Source organism: Sapajus apella, unplaced genomic scaffold (assembly GCF_009761245.1).
Source record: "Sapajus apella isolate SASKATOON/1434 unplaced genomic scaffold, GSC_monkey_1.0 scaffold36, whole genome shotgun sequence".
NCBI lineage: Eukaryota > Metazoa > Chordata > Mammalia > Primates > Cebidae > Sapajus > Sapajus apella.
The window spans coordinates 34,464,260-34,486,739 of NW_022436976.1; the positions used below are offsets into that span (position 1 = coordinate 34,464,260).

The window sequence follows — 22,480 nt, forward strand, 5'->3', positions numbered from 1 at the left end:
CTGGATATCTTTGTTAATTTTCTGTCTCGTTGATCTATCTAATATTGACAATGGGGTGTTAAAGTCTCCCACTATTATTGTGTGGGAGTCTAAGTCTCTTTGGAGGTCATTAAGAATTTGCTTTATGTATCTGAGTACTCCTGTATTGGGTGCGTATATATTTAGGATCATTAGCTCTTCTTGTTGTATTGATCCTTTTACTGTTATGTAATGCCCTTCTTTGTCTCTTTTTGGTCTTTGTCTCTTTTGGTCTTAAAATCCACTTTATCAGACTAGGATTGCATCTCCTGCTTTTTTTTCTCTCCATTTACTTGATAAATCTTCCTCCATGCCTTTATTTTGAGTCTGTATGTGTCCTTGCACATGAAATGGATTTCCTGAATACAGCACACCAATGGATCTTGACTTTTTATCCAATTTACCAGTCTGTGTCTTTTGATTTTTTTTTTTTTTTAGAGACGGAGTCTTGCTCTGTTGCCCATGCTGGAGTACAGTGGCACAATCTCGGCCTCACTGCAACCTCCACCTCCCAGGTTCAAGCAATTCTTTCTGCCTCAGCCTCTTGATTAGCTGGGACTGCAGATGTGCACCAGCACACCTGGCTAATTTTTGTGTTTTTAGTAGAGATGGGGTTCCACCATATTGGGCCAGGCTGGGCTCAAACTCCTGACCTCGTGATTCGTCCACCTCAGCCTCCCAAAGTGCTGGGATTACCAGCATAAGCCATAGCACCTGGCCTTATATCTTTTCATTAGAGAGTTTAATCCATTCACAGTTAAAGTAATTACTGATAGGGAAGGACTTACTGTCATTTTACTCTTTGTTTTCTGTATGTCCTATAGTTTTTTTGTCCCTTATTTCCTCTGTTACTTTCTTCCTTTATGTTTAGTTGATTTTTTTGTAGTGACATTTTTTATTCCCTCCTTATTTGATTATAATGTGCCTCAGTGTAGGACTCTTTGAGCTTATCCTACATGGAGTTTGTTGACCTTTTCATATATCTGTGTCTTCCCTCAAAGTTGGGGAGTTTTGGCCATTATTTCTTCAAATAAGCTCTCTGCCCCTTTCTTTCCAGTATAAAGATTAGAGTGGGTGGTGCCTCCATTGTTCTTTTTTTCCCCTTCATACTTAGAGTTGGAAGAGACCTTAGACATCCTGTGGGCCAGAATTTCATATTATCTTCCACAACCCTAGCTTCCATAGAGGTCTTTAGGAAGTTGGCAGAGTCTAGTTACATATTTTTAAGTGTCTTTGAATTTTTAAAAACTACATCTCATTAAGTGTATGTATTTATATATATTAGTATCCAAATTTTAACAAATTGTAGTACATTGGTGCTTTGAAGTGCTGTCAACTACTCTGAGAATGCAAGATTCTTGTTTAAAAGTGTGTATCCTATAACTACCTTGGATGAATTAGATTTTTTTACATGGAGAAACCAAAACCAAGTAGAGTCATACCTTTGAGATATTATGGTTTTGTTTTATTTTAGGAACCCAGGCTGGTCTCCAGGCAATCCTCCCATCTCAGCCTCCTAAAGTACTAGGATTACAGACGTGAGCTGCTGTGCCTGGCCCAGTATAGGTTCACTCAAGCAGTCCTCCCATTTCAGCCTCCTAAAGTGCTAGGATTACAGGTGTAAGCTGCTGCACCTGGCCCAGCATGGGTTCTTTTCCATACCACCCAATAAAGCAAATATGGCAATAAAGGAAGTCACATATAAAAGTTATGTTTTTAGTATACTCTGGTCTATTAAATGTATACTAACATGTCTAAACAATGTACATGTCTTAATTAGAAAATGCTTCATTGCTAAAAAAAAAAAAAAAAAAAATATTGCTAATGATCAGGCTGGGTGCATTGGCTCACACCTGTAATCCCAGCACTTTGGGAGGCCAAGGCAGGTAGATCACGAGATCAGTTCAAGACCAGTCATGACCAACATAGTGAAACCCTGTCTCCACTGAAAATATAAAAATTAGCCGGGCATGGTGGTGCTATTCAGGAGACTGAAGCAGGAGAATCGCTTGAACCTGGGAGGCGGAGGTTGCAGTGAGTGGAGATCACGCCACTGCACTCCAGCCTGGGCAACAGAGTGAGACTCTGTCTTAAAAAAAAAAAAAAAAAAAATGCTAATGATTGGGCATGATGGCTCACGCCTGTAATCCTAGCACTTTAGGAGGCTGGGGCAGGTGGATCACCTGAAGTTAGGAGTTCAAGACCAGCCTGGCCAACATGGTGAAACCCCGTCTCTGCTAAAAATACAAAAAATTAGCCTAGCATAGTGTTGGGTGCCTATAATTTCAGCTACTCAGGAGGCTGAGGCAAGAGAATCACTTGAACCTGGGAGGCGGAGGTTGCAGTGAGCCAAGATCGTGCCATTGCACTCCAGCCTGGGCAACAAGAGCGAAACTCCGTCTCAAAAAAAAGCTAAAATGCTAATGATCATCTGAGCCTTCAACAAATTGTAACCTTCTTGCTGGTGGAGGATCTTGCCTCGATATTGGTGGCTACTGACTGATCAACATGTTAGCTGCTGAAGGTTGGGGTGCCTGTGGCAATTTCTTAAAATAACATTGACATTTGCCACATAAATTTACTCTTCCTTTACTGTACAATTTCTCTTAGCATGTGATGCTGTTCGGTAGCCTTTTACCTACACGAGATATTCTTTTAAAATTGGTATCAATCCTTTCATATCCTGCCACTGCTTTCTGAACTAAGTTTATGTTAATCCTCTAAATCCATTGTTCTCATTTCAACAGTGTTCACGGCATCTTCATCAGGAGTACATTCTATCTCAAGAAATCACTTTCTTTGCTTATCTGTAGAAGCAACTCCTCTTTGGTTCCAGTTTTATCATGAGATTTCAACAATTCAGTCACATCTTCAGGCTCCACTTCTAATTCAAGTTCCCTTAATATTTGTACCACATCTGCAGTTACGTCCTCCACTGAAGTCTTGAATGCATCAGTCATCCATAAGGGTTGGATGCAACTTCTTTCAAAATCCTGTTACTGTTGCTGTTTTCACCTCCTTCTGTGAGTCACACTGTTCTTTTTTTTTTTTTTTTTTTTGAGACAGTTTTGCTCTTGTTGACCAGGCTGGAATGCAATGGTGCAACCTTGGCTCACTGCAACCTCCATCTCCTGGGTTCAAGCAATTCTCCTGCCTCAGCCTGTAGAGTAGCTAGGGTTACAGGCACCCACCACCAGGCCCAGCTAATTTTTTGTATTTTTAGTAGAGACGGGGTTTCACTATGTTGGCCAGGCTGGTCTTGAACTCCTGACCTCAGGCAGTCCACCCACCTCAGCCTCCCAAAGTGCTGGAATTACAGGTGTGAGCCACCACACACGCCCCAAGTCACACTGTTCTTAATAGCATCTGGAATGGTAAATCCTTTCTAAGAGGTTTTCAATGACTTTGCCTAAATCCATCAGAAGAATGACTGTCTATGGCAGCTATAGCCTTATAAAGTGCATTTCTTAAATAATAAGACTAGAAAGTCAAAATTACTCCTTGATTTGCAAGAATTACTCCCTGGCTGCAAGAATGGATGTTGTGTTAGAGGCATGAAAACAGCATTCATCTCCTTACACATCTCAATCAGAGCTTTGTGTGACTTGACTTAGGTCAATAAGTAGGGGTTTCTTGGGGTTTTGTTTGTTTTGAGACAGTCTCCCATCTTGGTGTATAGTGGTACGATCTCAGCTCACTGCAACCACCGCCTCTGAGGTTCAAGCATTTCTCCTGCCTCAGCCTCACAAGTAGCTGGGACTACAGGCACATGCCACCACACTCAGCCAATTTTTGTATTTTTAGTAGAGGCAGGGTTTCACCATGCTGGCCACACTGGTCTCGAACTCCTGACCTCAAATGATCTGCCTGCCTTGGCCACCGAAACTGGTGGGATTACAGACGTGAACCACCACGCCCAACCGAGCAGGAGCATTTTGAAAGAAACCTTATCTGAGCAGTGGGTCCCAACAGTGGGTTTAAAATACTCAGTAAAACATACTATAAACAGGTGTACTGTCATCCAGGCTTTGTTATTTTATCTACAGTCAATTTAGCTTACTTCATGAGGATTTTCAGAATGGTCAGTGAGCACTGGCTTCAACTTAAAAGTAGCCATAGCTGCATTAACCTCTTAGGAGAGTCAGCTTGTCCTTTGATGCTTTGAAGCCAGACATTGACTTCTCCCTTTAGCTATGACAATCGTAGATGACATTTTCTTCCAGTAGAAGACTGTTGTTTACATTGAAAATCTATTGTTTAGTGTAGCTGCCTTTATAGATGAGTTATCTAAGCTAGACTTCTGGATAACTTGCTGCAACTTCTGTATCAGCACTTGCTAAGTTTGTTTTCCTTGTTTTTAAAATCCTTTTGTTTGTGAAATGAAGGATGGACTTTTTTTTTTTTTTTTTAGTTCCTATGATTAAGTTGGCAAATCTGTTCTCCCCTTATTTATGTTTGTTGGTTTGCTTGTTTTGTTTTTAGTTACAATAACATAAAGTTTTTTCCTACATTGTCTTCTTAAATGTAATTCCACTTGACGTAAAAACTTTTAATTATGAGGATATGGAGAAGGGGGATTAGTTGTTATTATGTAGATTCTAGTGGTTCCTAAATGTCTTTTAAACTTTATGTGAGGAAAAAGAGATATGTATGTAGGTTTTTAATGTATTTAATTAGTTTACTTATTCATACAATCCCAACATCTGGAAACTACTGAGACTGTGAGAGGTGATATCACGTACCCAAGTCACAAATGCAAGACATTTACCCACCTTACTGCCATCCTTATGCCCTTATTATTTCCTTCCACTAGGTAGAATTCCAATAGGCAAAAAGATTGATCATACAGAATAGGGGAATTGTAAGCGTTCAAAATTTTTTTAAATACCAGTAAATTTTTGTTCATAGATGTTAATTGATATGTAACTCTACTCCTACCTCTAAAATATAGTTGTTTTGATAAGGATAAAGTATATTTTTTAAAAAATAAATATATTAAATATTTTATGGCCAGGCAAGGTGACTCGCACCTGTAATTCCAGCACTTTCAGAGGCTGAGGAGGGCACAAGTTCAAGAACAGCCTGGCCAGCATCATGAAACACTGTCTCTACTAAAAATACAAAAATTAGCTGGGCATGGTGGCACACACCTGTAATCCCAACTTCCTGGGCAGCTGAAGCAGAAGAATCTCCTGAAACTGGGAGATGGAGGTTGTAGTGAGCCAAGATTGCACCACTGCAGTCCAGCCTGGGCAACAGAGAGACTCCATCTCAAAAAAAAAAAAAAAAAAAAGATATGTTACATACTTGGCCTCACATTGGGATCTTGTTGTTAGCATTTGCTTCTGGTAGATAGACACATTGTAGACTGTGAAAGAAAACTAAGGAAAGCAAATTTAGGATACTTACTTTTTTTTTTTTTCTGAGACAGTTTCACTCTTGTCACCTGGGCTGGAGTGCAGTGGCACAATCTAGGCTCACTGCAACCTTCGCCTCCAGGGTTCAAGCGATTCCCCTCCCTCAACCTCCTAAGTAGCTGGGATTACAGGTGTGTGCTACAAGGATCAGCTAATTTTTATATTTTTAGTAAAGACGTTGGTCAGGCTGGTCTCAAACTCCTGACCTCAGGTGATCCACGTGCCTCAGCCTCCCAAAGTGCCAGAATTATAGGTATGAACCACCTCCTCGTTTGGCAGGGTACTTACTTTTTTGTTGTTGTTTGTTTTGACATGGAGTCTTGCTGTCGCCCAGGCTGGAATGCAATGACATGATCTTGGCTGACTGCAACCTCTGCCTCCTGTGTTCAAGTGATTCTCCTGCCTCAGCCTCCTGAGTAGCTGGGATTACAGGCATCTGCCACCACACCTGGCAAATTTTTGTATTTTTAGGATTTCGCCATGTTGGTCAGGCTGGTCTCAAACTCTTAAACTCAGGTAATCCACCTGCCTCAGCCTCCCAAGGTACTAGGATTACAGGCGTGAGCCACTGCACCCAACCAGGACACTTACTTTTTACATATACTTTACAAAAATTATTTTTCCATTTTATTGTAGGTGAGATTAGTTTAAGTGCCAGAAATGTTTTTGTGTGGAATATTTTACTAACTCCTGACAGAAAATGTAGAACTTTCTAACTGTGTAATTAAAGTTTTATAACATCCTGAGGATATAGAAGGGAGCTCATGATCTCCCTAGAGCATCTTTGACTCCAGTAGGAGTAAAATACCCAGTAGGTTTTCCTTTTTACAGGCAATGACTCAGAGTAAACATATATATGTTCATATATTTACTTATCCTCTGCTGTCTTTCATATTTCTTTTCTTAATTTTCAGCATTTCCAAAAACCACAGGCCATTACTGTCCTTCAAGTCCACCTAATTTTTTTTTTTTTTTTTTTTTTTTTTTTTTTGGAGTTGGAGCCTTACTCTGTTCACCCAGGCTGGAATGCAGTGGCACGATCTCGGCTTACTGCAACCTCTATCTCTCAGATTCAAGCGATTCTCTTGCCTCAACCTCCCGACTAGCTGGGATTGCAGGCGTGTGCATCACCACACCCAGCTAATTTTTGTATTTTTAGTAGAGACAAGGTTTCACCATGTTGGACAGGCTGGTCTCAAACTCCTGACCTCAAGCCATTTAATTGCGTCTTTGAAGGTAAACAATATATGGAGCTGGATCCCAAATCTGAGGATGCCCGAACTGTAGGCCCAAAACATGATGCATTATTCTCAGCAGAGTTTAGAAGGGTCAGAACTCAAGGTGTTATGAGGCAGAGAACATATGAAATTCATGCATTCCATTTAGCAGTCCTCATGAGACCAGAAGCAGACCCAGTGAATCTTTCAGGATAGGGAAAATTTAATTCCTGGTTTTGTAGATAGAAGAATGAGGAGTACCAAAAATGTTATGTTGTAATCTCCTCATTTTTCTCTTACAGTCTGAAGCCTGAGCTATATCATATCCTCAGTTCATAGTAGCTAACACTGTAGTTTAGGTTCGAGATCAGTCCCTCTATCCATTCAAGAGTGACCAGAGGCATAGAACTCTAATCAGGAGAGCTTTTTAACAAGAGTCTTCTAGTGACATACTGATTTAGTTTATAAGATTTTAATTTACAAATTTTAAAAGCTACATCTTTTTCTCTTTTTTCTTTTCTTTTTTCACATCACTCTTTCCCTTATCTTTATTTTTCTTTGTCATCTTTTCTGTCCTTTTTGCTCCCTTCTGTTTCCTGCCCTTCTTTATTCTCTACATCCTGATTGGCAATCTTTTTTTTTTTTTTTTTTTTTTTTTTTTGAGATTGAGTCTCACTCTGTCGCCAGGCCAGAGTGCAGTGGCGCGATCTTGGCTCACCGCAACCTCTGCCTCCCAGGTTCAAGCAATTCTCCTGCCTCGGCCTCCCAAGTAGCTGGAACTACAGGCACACACCACCACGCACAGCTAATTTTTGTATTTTTAGTAGAGATGGGGTTTCACCATGTTGGCCAGGATGGTCTCGATCTCTTGAACTCAAGAGCCACCCGCCTCGGCCTCCCAAAGTGCTGGGATTACAGGTGTGAGCCACCACGCCCGGCCCTGATTAGCAATCTTATTGTCGATGAAGTTGTGCAGGGCAACTGTGGAATGCATCAGGGAGACAGAGTACCCCACCACCATTTGGTTGTTGGTCTTCAGGTTAAAGGGCTTGACAAACTGCCACAGGCTGATGTCTGGCAGCAGGTTGAAGACATCCTGCAGCTATTGATCTGGTGGTTAATGGGCAGCTTGCCTGTGGCTACTTTTTCCCGTTAGCTCCTGATATCTAGAAGGTTGGAGTTCAGTCTCCTCAAACCATGGACCTCTTTGTGATCAGCTGGGAAAGACTGTCCACTGTAGTGTCTTTGATGTCTTGTAACAAGTGTTCAACTCCAGCTGCCTCAACTTCCTCTGCTCCAGTTTCACTAGTGGCATGCTCAAATGTTTTTGAGGTTGGACTTCCATCGTCATGGACTTCTCTCATTGAAATATATGCTTCTGTGGGAAGCCCCAGGTCCTTTGTTTCATGTCAGTAATACCAATACTGAGTTAGGATAGTGTCTTTTCATGAGTTCATCGATGGCAATGTCATTCTTGTGTAGTTTAGAGCTTGTGTGGTACTACCCAACTATTGTTTCTCTGGCACTGATTTTTGTAAACATTCCATACATGTTTTCCAAGTAATCATGGTCTAAAAACCAGACAGAATTATCTTTGTCGTCTTCATCAAAAGGGACTCCAGAACTGTTGGTGGTGGATACAAGTACTTTTGTCTGCCATGACCCCAAAAGCACACCAACAGTACACTTTGATTTCCAACCTTGCTGATTCGGTTGAAATGATCCACTGAGCAGTAATGGAGGGTAGACCACTGCCTTCTGCACTGCCAGCTCTGGCATCTTGACACATGCCACCCACTAGCTCTAGCTCCCTGCAACCCACAATCTCCAGCAGTGGCAGCAACTCCTGTGAAGACCACTTAGTTTTTTTTGTTTTTGTTTTTGTTTTGAGAAGGAGTCTTGCTCTTTCACCAGGCTGGAGTGCAGTGGCATGATCTCGGCTCACTGCAACCTCTGTCTCCCGGTTTCAAGTGATTCCCCTGCCTCAGCCTCCTGAGTAGCTGGGACTACAGGCATGCGCCACCACGCCCGGCTAATTTTTTGTATTTTAGTAGAGATAGGGTTTCACCATGGCCAGGATGGTCTCGATCTCCTGATCCCATGATCTGCCCGCCTCAGCCTCCCAAAGTGCTGAGATTATAGGCGTGAGCCACAACGCCTGGCCAAGACCACTTAATTTTTTAATGAAAAAAATGTGTGTGCATGGGCAGGTATGAATTTATAGTCATGCATTGCTTAATGATAGGAAAATGTTGTGAGAAATGTGTGGTTAGGGGAATATCAGAAAGTGTACTGACACAAACCTAGATGGTATAGCGTACTACACACCTAGGCTATGTGGCATATAGCCTATTGCTCCCAGGCTACAAACTTATACAGCCTTGAATACTATACTGAATACTGTGGGTAGTTGAAACACAATGGTAAGTATTTATGTATCAAAACATACAGTAAAAATTCAATATAGAAGATAGAAATTGTACACCTGTACAGGGCACTTATCATAAATGGAGTTTGCAGGGCTGGAAGTTGCTCTGGGTAAGTCAGTAAGTCAAGTAATGAGTGAATGTGAAGGCCCAGAACATCATTGTGTACACTGTTGTAAACTTTATAAACTCTGTACACTTACACTACACTAAATTTATTTTAAAAATATTTTTCTTCAATAATAAATTAACATTATCTTACTGTAACTTTTTTACTTTGTAAAACTTTAAAAATTTTTTATACTTTTTGACTCTTATGATAAACCCTTAGCCTAAAACACTATACAGCTGTACAAAAATATTTTCTTTATTATAACTAAACTTTTCCTACTTAAAAAAAATTTTTTTTAACTTTTTTCTTAAAAGTAAGATGCAAAAGAGAAAAAAAGAAGAAAAAAAAGGTGAGACACAAACACACACATGAGCCTCGGCCTACACAGGATCAGGAGCATCAATATCACTGGCTTCCACATCCACATCTTGTCCCACTGGAAGGTCTTTGGGGACAAACACATGGAGCTTTCATCTCTTATGATAACAATGCTTCTTCTGGTATACCTCCTAAAGGTCCTGCCTGAGGCTGTTTTACAGTTAACTTATTTTTTGTATAAGTAGAAGGTGTACACTCTAAAGTAATGATTGGCCAGGCACGGTGGCTCACACTTGTACTCCAAGCACTTTGGGAAGCCAAAGTGGGCCGATCACCTGGGTTCAGGAGTTCAAGACCAGCCTGGCCAACATGGTGAAACCCCATCTCTACTAAAAAAAATACAAAAAAATTAGCTGGGCATGGTGGTGCATGCCTGTAATGCCAGCTACTCAGGAGGCTGAGGCATGAGAATCGCTTGAACCCGGGGGGCGGAGGTTGCAGTGAGTCAAGATCGTGCCACTGCACTCCATCCTGGACATCAGAAGGAGACTCCATCTCAAAAAAGAAAACAAAAACAAAATAGGCCAGGTGCAGTGGCTCAAGCCTGTAATCTCAGCACTTTGGGAGGCCAAAGTGGGTGGATCACCTAAGGTCAGGAGTTCAAGACCACCCTAGCCAACATGGTGGAACCTTGTCTGTTTACTAAAAGTACAAAAATTAGGCACGGTGGTGTAATCCCGGCTACTAAAGAGGCTGAGGCAGGAGAATCGCTTGAACCTGGGAGATGGAAGTTGTAGTGAACAGAGATCACACCACTGCACTCCAGCCTGGGCAACAGAGTGAGACTTTGTCTCTTAAAAACACACACACAAAATAATAATAAAATAGTGCTTAAAAGTATAGTATAGTAAATATGTAAACCAGTAACATAGTTGTTTATTATTGTTATCAAATACGGGTTGAGCATTCCAAGTCTGAAAAATCTAAAATTTGAAAATCTAAACCTTGGGCCGGTGTAGTGGCTCATGCCTGTAATCCAGGCACTTTGAGAGACCAAGGCGGGCAGATCATGAGATCAGGAGTTTGAGACCAGCCTGACCAACATGGTGAAACCCTGCCTCTACTAAAAATACAAAAATTAGCTGGGCATGGTGGTGTGTGCCTGTAGTCCCGGCTACTACTCAGGAGGCTGAGGCAGGAAATTGCTTGAACTCAGGAGGCAGAGATTGCGGTGAGTTGAGATGGTGCCTTTGCACTCCAGCCTGGGCAACAGAGCGAGACTCTGTCTCAAAAAAAAAAAAAGAAAAGCCAAACCTTTTTGAGCACTGATATGATGCTTCAAAGAAATGCTCATTGGAGCATTTTGAGTTTCAGATTTTTTGATTTGGCGTACTCAATTTATAAGCATATACAGTGCAAATATACCAAAATCTGTAAAAATCTGAAATCCAAAACCCTCCTCCCAAGCATTTCAGATAAAGGATACTCAACCTGCATTGTGTACTGTGCATGATTGCGTGTGCTATACTTTGATACAACTGGCAACACAATAGGTTTGTTTACACCAGCATCACCACAAACATATTAGTAATATATTGGACTGTGGATATTACGATGGCTATGAAGTCATTAGGTGATATGAAATTTTTAGCCCAATTATAATCTTATTGGACCATCGTCATGTATGTAGTCTATTGTTGACCACAACAGTTAACGTGGCACATGTCAGGATTTCTGGTAAATAGCTGTTTTTCAGGGAATTATTTGTGAACCTTAAAATTGGTTTCCCTTATTCCTTGTTATTCAGCTGGTTGTGCTAAGAAATGTTATGATATTTGTTGGGCAGATTCTTTTTTTTTTTTTTTTTTTTGAGACGGAGTTTCGCTCTTGTTACCCAGGCTGGAGTGCAATGGCGCGATCTCGGCTCACCGCAACCTCTGCCTCCTGGGTTCAGGCAATTCTCCTGCCTCAGCCTCCTGAGTAGCTGGGATTACAGGCACGCACCACCATGCCCAGCTAATTTTTTGTATTTTTAGTAGAGACGGGGTTTCACCATGTTGACCAGGATGGTCTCGATCTCTTGACCTTGTGATCCACCCGCCTCGGCCTCCCAAAGTGCTGGGATTACAGGCGTGAGCCACCGCGCCCGGCCTGGGCAGATTCTTAATAGACAGTTTCTGTCCCTTTTTTCTTTGCATATTTTCAACAAATATGAGCATCTCCTACTTTCCAGACCTTGTGCTAGGCCTTGAGGATACAGCTGTCAACAAAACAAAGTTCCTGTCTTCACAGAGTTTGTATGAGAAAGATAGGCAATAAACAAATACATGTCAAGTACTGATGAGTACTGTGATTAAATCAGGGTAAGGTATAAAAAGTGATATATCTAAAATGTGGCATTATCATGCACACCTTCACAAAAAACCCATATCAGCATAGTATGATCTCAAATATGTAAGCAAAAAATACTAGGAATAAAGGCTGTTAAAGAAGTATGCTGAAATATTCATAGGGGTTTTTCCCGATAGTGAGATTTAGGGATAATTTTTTAATTATACTTTTATATATTTTTCCAGAGTGTTCATTACCTTTATTCTTGGGGAGGAAGCGGTACTAATGAGGTCATGTTTGTGTCTAAAGCCTGGTTCTGCTGGCTTGTAGCTCCTGTTGTGCACTAAGAGGAAGAAAGGCACCTGCATGTTTTCTCTAAAAGTATTTCTGGAACTCCCCCCAGCAGTTGTCTCATGCATGATCTGAACAAGTTCAACTCAGTGAGTCCTTCCACTTTCTGAACAGGCCTCTGTCTCTTATCAACCAGGATCAGTATCTGAGAAAGTTACTTGTCATTCTTCTAAGATTTGTTCTTTCCCCAGTGTTTAGACTAGTGCTAAATAGGTCATTTATGAGGAAAGTGTAGAAAAAACTCTTTGGTAAGATACTATGTATTCTAGAAGTGTCATTTTTTAAAATTAATTTTGTTTACAATATATGCTTCAACATATTCCAGTCATCTGACCTAACTCAGGCTATTGCACATATGTGACTTGTAAAGGCTGTGGGACAGGACAGAAAAGGCATGAAGCAAATTTTCAGTCAGGGAGAGCATCTTCACCCCACTCAGGCTGTGCCTCAGTTACCTCAGCATCAGAAATAACAGGCCAGGCACGGTAGCCATCAGCACTTTGGGGGGCTGAAGCTGGCAGATCACTTGAGGTTAGAAGTTTGAGACCGGCTTGGCCAACATGGTGAACACAAAGAAAGAATTAGCTGGGTGTGGTGGCACACACCTGTAGTCCCAGCTACTTGGGAGGCTGAAGTACGAGAATCGCTTGAACCTGGGAGACAGAGATTGCAGTGAGCCGAGATTGTGCGACTGCACTCCAACCTGGGTGACACAGTAAGATTCTATCTCCAAAAAAGAAAAAGAAAAGAAAAATAACAGGAAAAGGAGAGAAAGCAGGGAAACCTTGAAACAGTACCTACGATGAGGCTGGTCCCTAGGCTGAGGACTCAGCAGATATGTATCAATGAAAAGGCTCTTTTACAGCTAGAGTTGTCGGATTTCCTGTAACTCTGAACCTCTCAACATGCTCTTCAGGATCAGAGTTGCTGGTGTATCCTTAAAGGCCTGGTTTTTCTATGCTTCCACCCACTCCTTTTTCCCACTTTAGGCTACCCCTTGTCTACTGCTGTCTTGGTGACAAAATGTTTGGTGACAAAGCAAACAAAAATACTGTATCTTCTTTGCCTCTCTTCTTTTTATGTCCAGGATATTCACATTTTTAGAAATATGGGCACACTTTACACATTCAAATAGGTGGGTGGGCACACTTTGGTTTTAATAATAGTTTGAGGATAACTCTTTTTTTTGAGATGGTGTCTTGCTCTGTCACCCAGGCTGGAGTCCAGTGGTGCAATCTCAGCTCACTGCAGCCTCCACCTTCCAGGTTCAAGCTATTCTCCTGCCTCAGCCCTTGGAGTAGCTGAGATTACAGACATGCGCCACCACGCTCATCTAATTTCTGTAGTTTTTTTTAGTAGAGACAGGGTTTCACCATGTTGGCCAGGCTAACCTTGAACTCCTGACCTCAGGTGATCCGCCTGCCTCAGCCTCCCCAAGTGCTGAGATTACAAGTGTGAGCCACCACGCCCAGCCTGAGGAGAACTTTTCTATGCCTCTTTGTCTTGCCTTCTCTTTTGCACTTATTTCCTCACCTTCCTTTCCAACTCTTTGCTTTGTTTCTTTCCATCTTCTATATCAGGCAGCAATTCCTAGAAACATTCTTTGATGTTATTGGTAGCCCTTAACGCCTGAATAGGTGAAGCCTATCTCAGAGTCGATCATTCATTCCAGATGAAAGTGTTAGTTTACTTGGTAAGTGCAATGTGATGGAAGAAACAGCTATTCATGCCTGTGAAACACTGGTTAAATATACTTTTTTTTTTTTTTTTTTTTTTTTGAGACAGAGTCACACTCTGTTGCCCAGGCTGAAGTGCAGTGGCACAATCTCGGCTCACTGCAACCTCCGCCTCCCAGGTTCCAGTGATTCTCCTGCCTCAGCCTCCCAAGTAGTTGGTATTGCAGGTGCGTATCACCACACCTAGCTAATTTTTTCTATTTTGAATAGAGATAGTGTTTCACCATGTTGGCCAGGCTGGTCTCAAACTCGTGGCCTCAAGTGATCCACTCACCTATGGTTCCCAAAGTGCTGGGATTACAGGTGTGAGCTGTCACACCTGGCTGGTTAAATATACTTTTGTAGTTACTGTTCCTTATGCCTGGTAGCCGTAAATTCCATTTCTTAATTCAAAAGATTTTATTTAAAAGCTAAATGTAATGCCTTCTTTTGCTCCGTTTCCAGATTTACCCAGGCAGTTAGTGACTCTCACTACAGGTTTTTCATACCTCTCTCATAACCCATATTAAGACTGTTTTATTATTATTTGTTTATATATCTGTTACTAGACTGTGAACTTTTTCAAGCGTAGGAATTGTATTTTTTTCTCAGACTTGGTATATGATCAACAAATGTTTGTTGACTGTCCATTCTTCTTTGGATAGGACTTATTCCCTGTTTTCAAGGAATTTACCAGCTAATAAGGGTGATTAATTACAGGTAACCATGGTACAAACTAGAATGCCATTAGTGCAGCAGAGAAGGAAAATATCACTGCTTGGTGTGGCAAGTAGTAACACCTGTTACTCCAGGCTTTGTTGATGAGGTAGCAGTTGAAATGGGCCTTGAAGTGTGAGTGTGAAATTTGGCATTAATGAAATTATATTAGTTTTTTGTACTTCTTGATGTTTTTATTAGCAGTAATTTAAGTTCATAGGAGCTATATTATTTGACATGTGTTCCAAAGCCTAACCTATAAATCATCTAGGTATTACTTTACCTATTTTTTTTGCTATTACTTTCCCTATAAATCATTCTTCAGTTGATTTATACAAAGGAATACATCTTGTGGGGTTATCAATATACACTCTCTCTTTGTGGGTATCAGTCATAAATTCAGGCATTAATATTTGAGACTGTATGTTTTCAACTGTATGAATGTTATTAACCAAAAGAAAACATGAAATCTCATGTCTTGGCTGGATTTGGTGGCTCATGCCTATAATTCCAGCACTCTGGGAGGCTGAGGCAGGAGGATCACTTGAACCCAGGAGTTTGAGACCAGTCTGGACAATGTGGCAAAACCCCATCTCTACAAAAAAATACAAAAATTAGTCAGGCATGGTGGCGCATGTCCATAGTTCCAGCTATTCAGAAGGCTGAGATGGGAAGATCACTTGAGCCTGGAAGATTGAGGCTTCAGTGAGCCATGATCGCATCACTGCTCTCCTGCCTGGGTGACAGATTGAGATACTGTCTAAAAAAAGAAAAAAAGAAAAGAAATTGATGTCTTACTGTTCTATTTCATATATTTTCTTTATTCATTTTAGCCACTGACCCCTTTGCTTCTGTTTTTGGGAATGAATCATTTGGAGATGGATTTGCTGACTTCAGCACATTGTCAAAGGTAATCTACTGTAACTAATGGGAAGGGAAAACATACTGTATTTCCACCAAAAGAGAATCGTCCCTTTGATTACATAGTCCTCTCACAAAGTTGCAGCTTGATTTCAGTATATCACAGCAAATGTTGATTTCAGATAGAAATGAAAAATAACATAAAGTAGACATATTTCTTTATATAACTAGACTGTATTGATGGTAGAGGTAATTATAGTTTTCTATTGACATGTTTGCTCAGCAGCTTCATATTTAGTCTTGTCTTTTTAAACATGTTTCTCCCAATTGAACCACATTTTCCCTTTGTTGACTGTCTGGGTCAATAGCTGTAAAATATGTGTGTTCATTTCGTCCTGTCTGTATCAGTTACTTGATTTTATTTTCTGAGGTTGTTAGGGTCAGTAGTAAGGTAATTAATACACAAAGTCCAGTACTAAATGTCCACTGCTTATTTTGCAGGGTAGCTGTGGTATTGATGGAGGCTAAGAGAAAAGGAGGATTAGATTCTATGTCAAATTGTCCATATCATTGGTTCCTTGGTTCTCAGCTGAGGGTTATTTTGCCACCAGAGGAACATTTGGCAATATCTAGAGACCTTTTTGTTTTTCACAACTGAGTAAGAGATGCTACTCATATCTAGTGGATAGAGACGAGGGGTGCTATTTAATACAGTCCACTCTCTAGCCCCCCACAATATGCAACTATTGTTAAACCTCAGGTGGTTTTGCATTGAATATTTCCTGAAGCTTGACAAACCTTTAATCTAGATTTAGTTTTTTTGGTTTATCTGTTAATCTTAATAAGTAGTGATGTTAGAATCACTACTTATATAGAATAACTTTTTTAAAAAAAATTTCTCCCATTGGAGCCTGAATGCAAAGGTTAAATTTAGTCAGTGGTCTCAGAACCAAAATAAATAAAATTATATAATACTTAAATTATTATTCTAAATGCTACATGACCACCACAGTTTGCTTGGTGTAGCCATGTGTAACCATTTTTTTTAAAACAAAGGTCAACAACAATGAAGACCCTTTTAGTTCAGCCACATCGAGCTCTGTCAGCAATGTAGTGATTACAAAAAATGTATTTGAGGAAACATCGGTCAAAAGTGAAGATGAACCCCCAGCACTGCCACCGAAGATCGGAACTCCAACAAGACCCTGCCCACCACCACCTGGTATGAGAGTTGGTACTTTTCTTCAGTCAACTACATAGATTTTCTCTTTCTGAAAAGTACTGTGCAGAACTTATATAAAGGGCTTTAAATGAAACAAGTCAAACATATGCAGAAGCCTGTTGCTGTCTTTCATTCTGACCTAACTGCAGAATTGCAGACGTACCCCTAAAGAGGTTAGCATGTATAACTTTCATGAGCCAAGACCTTTCTTTCAGCCAAGACCTTTTTTTTTTTTTCACTTAATCATTTCAGAGAGGCAATAAATGGAAAAGGAAAAGTGTTAAGGAAAATTTCTTTGCCTTTTGGAAACCTATTATCAATTTGAATAGCAGTTTCCTGCACTTTGGTGTTTTAATTATAATTTATTTAAGAGAAGATTGTTTCAAAGTCCCTTTCCCATAAAGTGTAAAGTCTTCCTTAAATCCTTTAATATGAGAATATATGGCCTCTTTAGTATCCAGAATTCAGCAAAATAGTGATTTAAAACAAAATACTGGTTTTCTTGAAGGAAAATGGTATTTTAGCTAACTTAAAAGACTCCTTTTTTTTGTTTGTTTGAGACAGTCTTGCTCTGTTGCCCAGGCTGGAGTGCAGTGGCACAATCTCGGCTCACTGCAACCTCCGCCTTCCGGGTTCAAGCAATTCACCTGCCTCAGCCTCCCGAGTGGCTGGGATTACAAGCATGAGCCACCATACCCAGCTAATTTTTGTATTTTTAGTAGAGATGGGGTTTCACCATGTTGGCCAAGCTGGTCTCAAACTCCTGACCTCAAGTGATCTGCCCACCTTGGCCTCCCAAGGTGCTAGGATTACAGGTGTGACCCACCACTCCTGGCCAAGACTCTTTTATAATAGCGATTTTTTTTCTCTTATTTTTGTTTGTTGTATGTATATTTAGTATGTGTGTGTATGTATATGTTTAGCATTATACAAAAGAAAGTTTGTTTTGTTTTTAGGTCATAATAAGTGGCTAAAAGGATAATTCCATAAGTAGTTGTAGTGCTGTTGGGCTATTATGTCAGAAGACACATTTTAGTACATTTTTTTAAAAATCATACCTCATTCCTTGGGAAATTTTCAGTCTCAGTAGTTATAGATTAATACTCCCTTTTCATCATAACCTTTCCGTGGTCTTAGACAGATAATATTTTTCTTCGACTGAAACAATTTTATGTATAATTGTAAATACCCGATAATCTGTTGGAAAATCAGGTAAATGAGTTAAGTGATTCTAAGGAAAAGTAGCTTATATCATATATTTCTAGAAGTGAGGTTGTCAGAATGTATTTAAAAATAAGTAACGGTTAATTTGCACATTTAAGTTTTTACACCTGTATGATGCCAATAGTGAGGTTGTTTTTTTTAAATCTTAAGCAAAATAATATACTAGTGCATTTATTAAATCTTAAGAATCTTCAGCAAAGTGCTTGTATATCATTATAAGAAAATTAAGGAAAAGAGTGGTTTGTTGGAAAGAGCGCTGGACTGGGAATCTAAAAATCTAGGTTCTGTTTCTGGATGTTCCCTAACTGTGATCTTAAGCGTATAATTTCATTTATCTGAGCCTTGGCTGTTAAATGGTGGCAGTAATTCTAATTTTGTCTACTTTCACAGGATTATTGGAAGGATCCATTGAGATCTGAGCATCTTTTTAAGCAGCTACAATGATGGAATCTGTTGTTACGATTGCTATTACCAGCTTAATGCATTTTAGGAAAAAAATATATTTGAAGATATTTTGACCCCTATTTTTATTATCTTTTCTTCAAGAAGTACTAAGTTTAAGTAAGACTTAAAGTTAGAGAACTTGTTTGAAAATAGTAATGAATTAATGAGTGACTAGCAGGACAGGATACTATTGTTTGGTCAGAGATTAGTTGATCAACAATCACACAGATTTAGGTCCTGGGCTTCAAAACATTTTTTTCTTCATTTTGAAATACAGTGTATGACAAAAAGTTGGCAGGGTTTTACTAACGTAATTTAAAATTTTATGCTCCCAGGTATTGTATGTAGAACCAGAGAAAAATTAGAAGAATTTTGTCATTTTTCAGAGGTCATTTGCTCTTATTGCCACTAGTGGATAACTGTTATCAGGCTGAGGGTTGTAACAGAGACAGGCCACTTCTGTCTTTATTCTTTATTATTTTCCTTCTGTTTAATCCATTCCTCTCTCTCTCTTCTTGGAAACATGCTACTTGGGTGTGGCCAGGGAAGGGTAGGATTCAATCTCTGGACAAAAATATGATTCCTGGCCCATCCTTGCTTTGCTATTTTTTTTTTATTAGCTGCGCATAGCTGGAATGTATTTGAGAGATAGTGTGTGAAGAATTTGAGGACAGATCATTGGTATAGCCATTTAAGACAATATTAAGAATGTGTTTTGGGTACTCAATTATCCTCCACCCACAGTATGTTAATGCTATCTGTGTACATGTTCTTGTGTGCTTGTATTTGCTGTATTTACTGGTTGAGTTAATTGTAATGATTTTGATCCAGGGAAAAGATCCATCAACAAATTGGATTCTTCTGATCCCTTTAAACTGAATGATCCATTTCAGCCTTTCCCAGGCAATGATAGCCCCAAAGAAAAAGATCCTGAAATGTTTTGTGATCAGTTCACTACTTCTGCTACTACCACTACCAATAAAGAGGCTGATCCAAGCAATTTTGCCAATTTCACTGCTGTAAGTACTCTGAAAGAGCTGTTTGGGGAAAAAATCATTCCATTTACACTTTAAAGAGTTTTCAAAGATTATTTTGGAGTCTACCAAGTTTGCATCATTTTGACTAAATTTGCAAAGATAGTAAAAATGATATTTCATTCTTCCCCCAAGTAAAACCTCTGTTTGATCCTGCTTTGACGGTTCTACGGTTGTTTTGTTGCACAAATGATTTTAGTAGTCCTGGTTCTTGTCATATATACAAATTTTTTGTAAATCTTTCTCTTAGTCTTGGTAATGTAAGTAAAATCCTAACAGTTATTATTTTGTGGATGATTATGGATGATGGTGACTTAATGAACAATTAGTCATTGCTGTCTGCCCATTAGATGAATAATGCTAGTAATAAGTTTGTATATTTGCAGCTATGTATGTGTGTTTGTGTATAAAGTTTTAATGATTTCTGGAGACCAGTCAGCAAATATTATATGAGAGGATAGGGCCAGGGATTCTTTGAATAGAAAGTAAAACTATTATATAGTGGCTTTTAAAAAATGTAAATGCCAGTTTTATGAAATAAATAAATAAATGATTGTCAGGATCTAAACAATCTTTCATTATTTGGAGGGCTCTAATTCACTAACCTCTCGTATGTTTATTCTGCGTTCTTTCAGAGATGTCTAAAATAGGAAGATCATTAGAAACAATGGAAGGGTGCCATGATAACAGCTTAAGCAGGGCCTATAAAATCACGGAAATGGGGCAACCAACCATGGGGTATCAGTCTAAAGGGATATAAAGCACTGTCATATATTCCATCATTAGTCAGTAAAAACAAATTATCTTTTAACAAAATGCTTAGACTGGATAACAGAGTTTCAGTTTCCCCGTTTTTTCAGGCAAAATGACCTTCATTATCACTGCCTGGTCTATAAAACAGGAATTTTCTTCCATTTATCACCTTACATCCTTGAGATGATTTTTGAAATAGGAGATCTAATGGCCAGGTAACCCTGCCTGATAGTTACCTCCTCAATATAGCATTTGGTCATTCAACCAGTTGCTTTAATTCTACAGGTGTTTCTAGTTAGGAGGTTGTCAAGAATCTGCATGCAGGCTGGGTATCGTGGCTCACACCTGTAATCCCAGTATTTTAAGAGGCCAAAGTGGGTGGATTGCTTGAGCTCAGGAGTTCAAGACCAGCCTGGGCAACATGGTGAAACCCTATCTCTACAAAATATACAAAAATTAGGTGGGTGTGGTGGCATGCACCTGTAGTCCCAGCTACTTGGGGGACTGAGGTGGTGGAGGTTGCAGTGAGCTGTGATCATGCTACTGCACTCCAGCCTGGGTGACAGAGCCAGGCCCTGTCTCAAAAAAAAAAAAAAAAGAAAACAATCCTCATGCAACTAAGACAGCTGAGCTCCCTAGCTTTTGAATCTGTACTCTAAGTTCCGGCAGCTCCTCTCAAATATGAAGGAACAAAATAGGAATCAATATTTTGAATATTGTAAAAATGGAGTGTCAGAATTATATTGACTTAACTTTCATTAGATGGAATTTGATTTGTTTAAAGTAGAGAATCAAAAATTAGCCTTTTTAGGTTTTAATTCTCTTAGTGTAAAATAACTCCCTGGTAGTTTGTGTCATCTAATATCTTAAATATCGCTTTAGCAAGTCAAAATCTGGTTGGGGCCAGACACGGTGGGTCACACCTGTAATCCCAGCAGTTTGGGAGGCCAAGGTGGGCAGATCACTTGAGCCCCAGAGGCAGAGGTTGCAGTGAGCTTAGATAGTGCCACTGCCCTCAAGGCTGGGCGACAGAACAAGACAGTGTCTAAAAAAAAAAGAAAATCTGGTTGGAAGGAGTCTTGAACAACAGCTGAGGCATTCTGCTCCAAAAATCTCAATGTGATATAATAAACGGCAGCTTATAATAAAAGCATCTTCTTTTTTCATTGTGAAAGATGTGTTGAGTGTTACATGTTTCAAAGTTTTGCTTAATTCCCTAGGGAAAAAACTACCATTTTCAAAAGCCTAACAGTTATTTTATTTCATCCTTTTATGAAGGATTTCCCTACATGACAAAACTTTGAAACCAATTAGAATTTTTAATTTAGTATTTGCCAAGGTTGCTGTGTAGGGTAGATAGAATATTTCCCCAACATAATAATTATGGGTATTAAGATTTTATTTAGACTGGTCTAAAAGTTCTGAAAGCCTGGGAAAAATTTTAAAAATTTTTTTTTTTTTTTTTTTTTTTGGCTCCGTTGCCCTGGCTGGAGAGCAGTGGCATGATCACAGATCACTGCAGGCTCAACTTCTCAGGCTCAGGTGATCCTCCCAAGTAGCTGGGACTACAGACATGCATCACCACACCTGGCTAATTTTTTTTGTAAAGACAGCATTTTGCCATGTTGCCAAGATGAACTTCTTGAACTTCTGAGCTCAAGCAATTGGCCTGCTTTGGCCTCCCAAAGTACTGGGATTACAGATGTCAGCTACCATGCCTGGCTCAAAATGCTTTTTATAAAATATGATTAAGTTCTTAGGAGGCCGAGGTGGGTGGATCACCTGAGGTCAGGAGTTCGAGACCAGTCTGACCAACATGGAGAAACCTCGTCTCTACTAAAAATACAAATTTAGCCAGGCATGGTGGTACATGCCTGTAATTCCAGCTACTCAGGAGGCTAAGGAAGGAGAATCACTTGAACCCAGGAGGTGGAGGTTGCAGTGAACCAAGATTGCCCCGTTGCGCTCCAGTCTGAACAACAGGAGGGAAGCTCCATCTCCAAAGGAAAAAAATGTATATATATTAGGTTCATATCATGTCTTGCTTAGTATACCCAATACTTTGATATGTATAGCAAAATCAGCTTTCTTTCTTTCTTTCTTTTTTCTTCTTCTTAGCTTTTCTACACATTAAGGGCTAAGAAACTACCAGTGTGATTAGGTTAAAAATGATTTATTGTGTGAGGGTTTCAGCAAAGTTGAAGTGGTAAATGTTTTACATTACATTAGATCAAAAAAGCTAGCCCTCTCCTGTTTTTAAATCTTCTAATCTACTATAAGCATTTCTACTTTTTTTAGTGATAATATATATCTATTTATA

General features: G+C 39.7%; 1 protein-coding gene and 1 pseudogene across 8 annotated transcripts in view; one reads left to right on the top strand and one right to left on the bottom strand.

Moving 5' to 3' along the window:
• Nucleotides 1–22,480, top strand: part of EPS15 (epidermal growth factor receptor pathway substrate 15) — a 177,109-nt gene that overhangs the window by 151,551 nt on the left and 3,078 nt on the right. For 6 of the 8 annotated variants that reach the window (XM_032297051.1, XM_032297049.1, XM_032297055.1 and 3 more), the window contains 3 exons: nucleotides 15,456–15,532; nucleotides 16,540–16,705; nucleotides 19,205–19,392. In XM_032297051.1, coding sequence (XP_032152942.1) covers nucleotides 15,456–15,532; nucleotides 16,540–16,705; nucleotides 19,205–19,392 — 431 coding nt within the window. Of the gene's footprint in view, nucleotides 1–15,455; nucleotides 15,533–16,539; nucleotides 16,706–18,319; nucleotides 18,454–19,204; nucleotides 19,393–22,480 lie in introns of those variants that run through there. The other 2 variants (XM_032297056.1, XM_032297057.1) reach the window with 2 other exon arrangements.
• On the bottom strand, nucleotides 7,024–8,539 carry LOC116564065 (annotated as a pseudogene).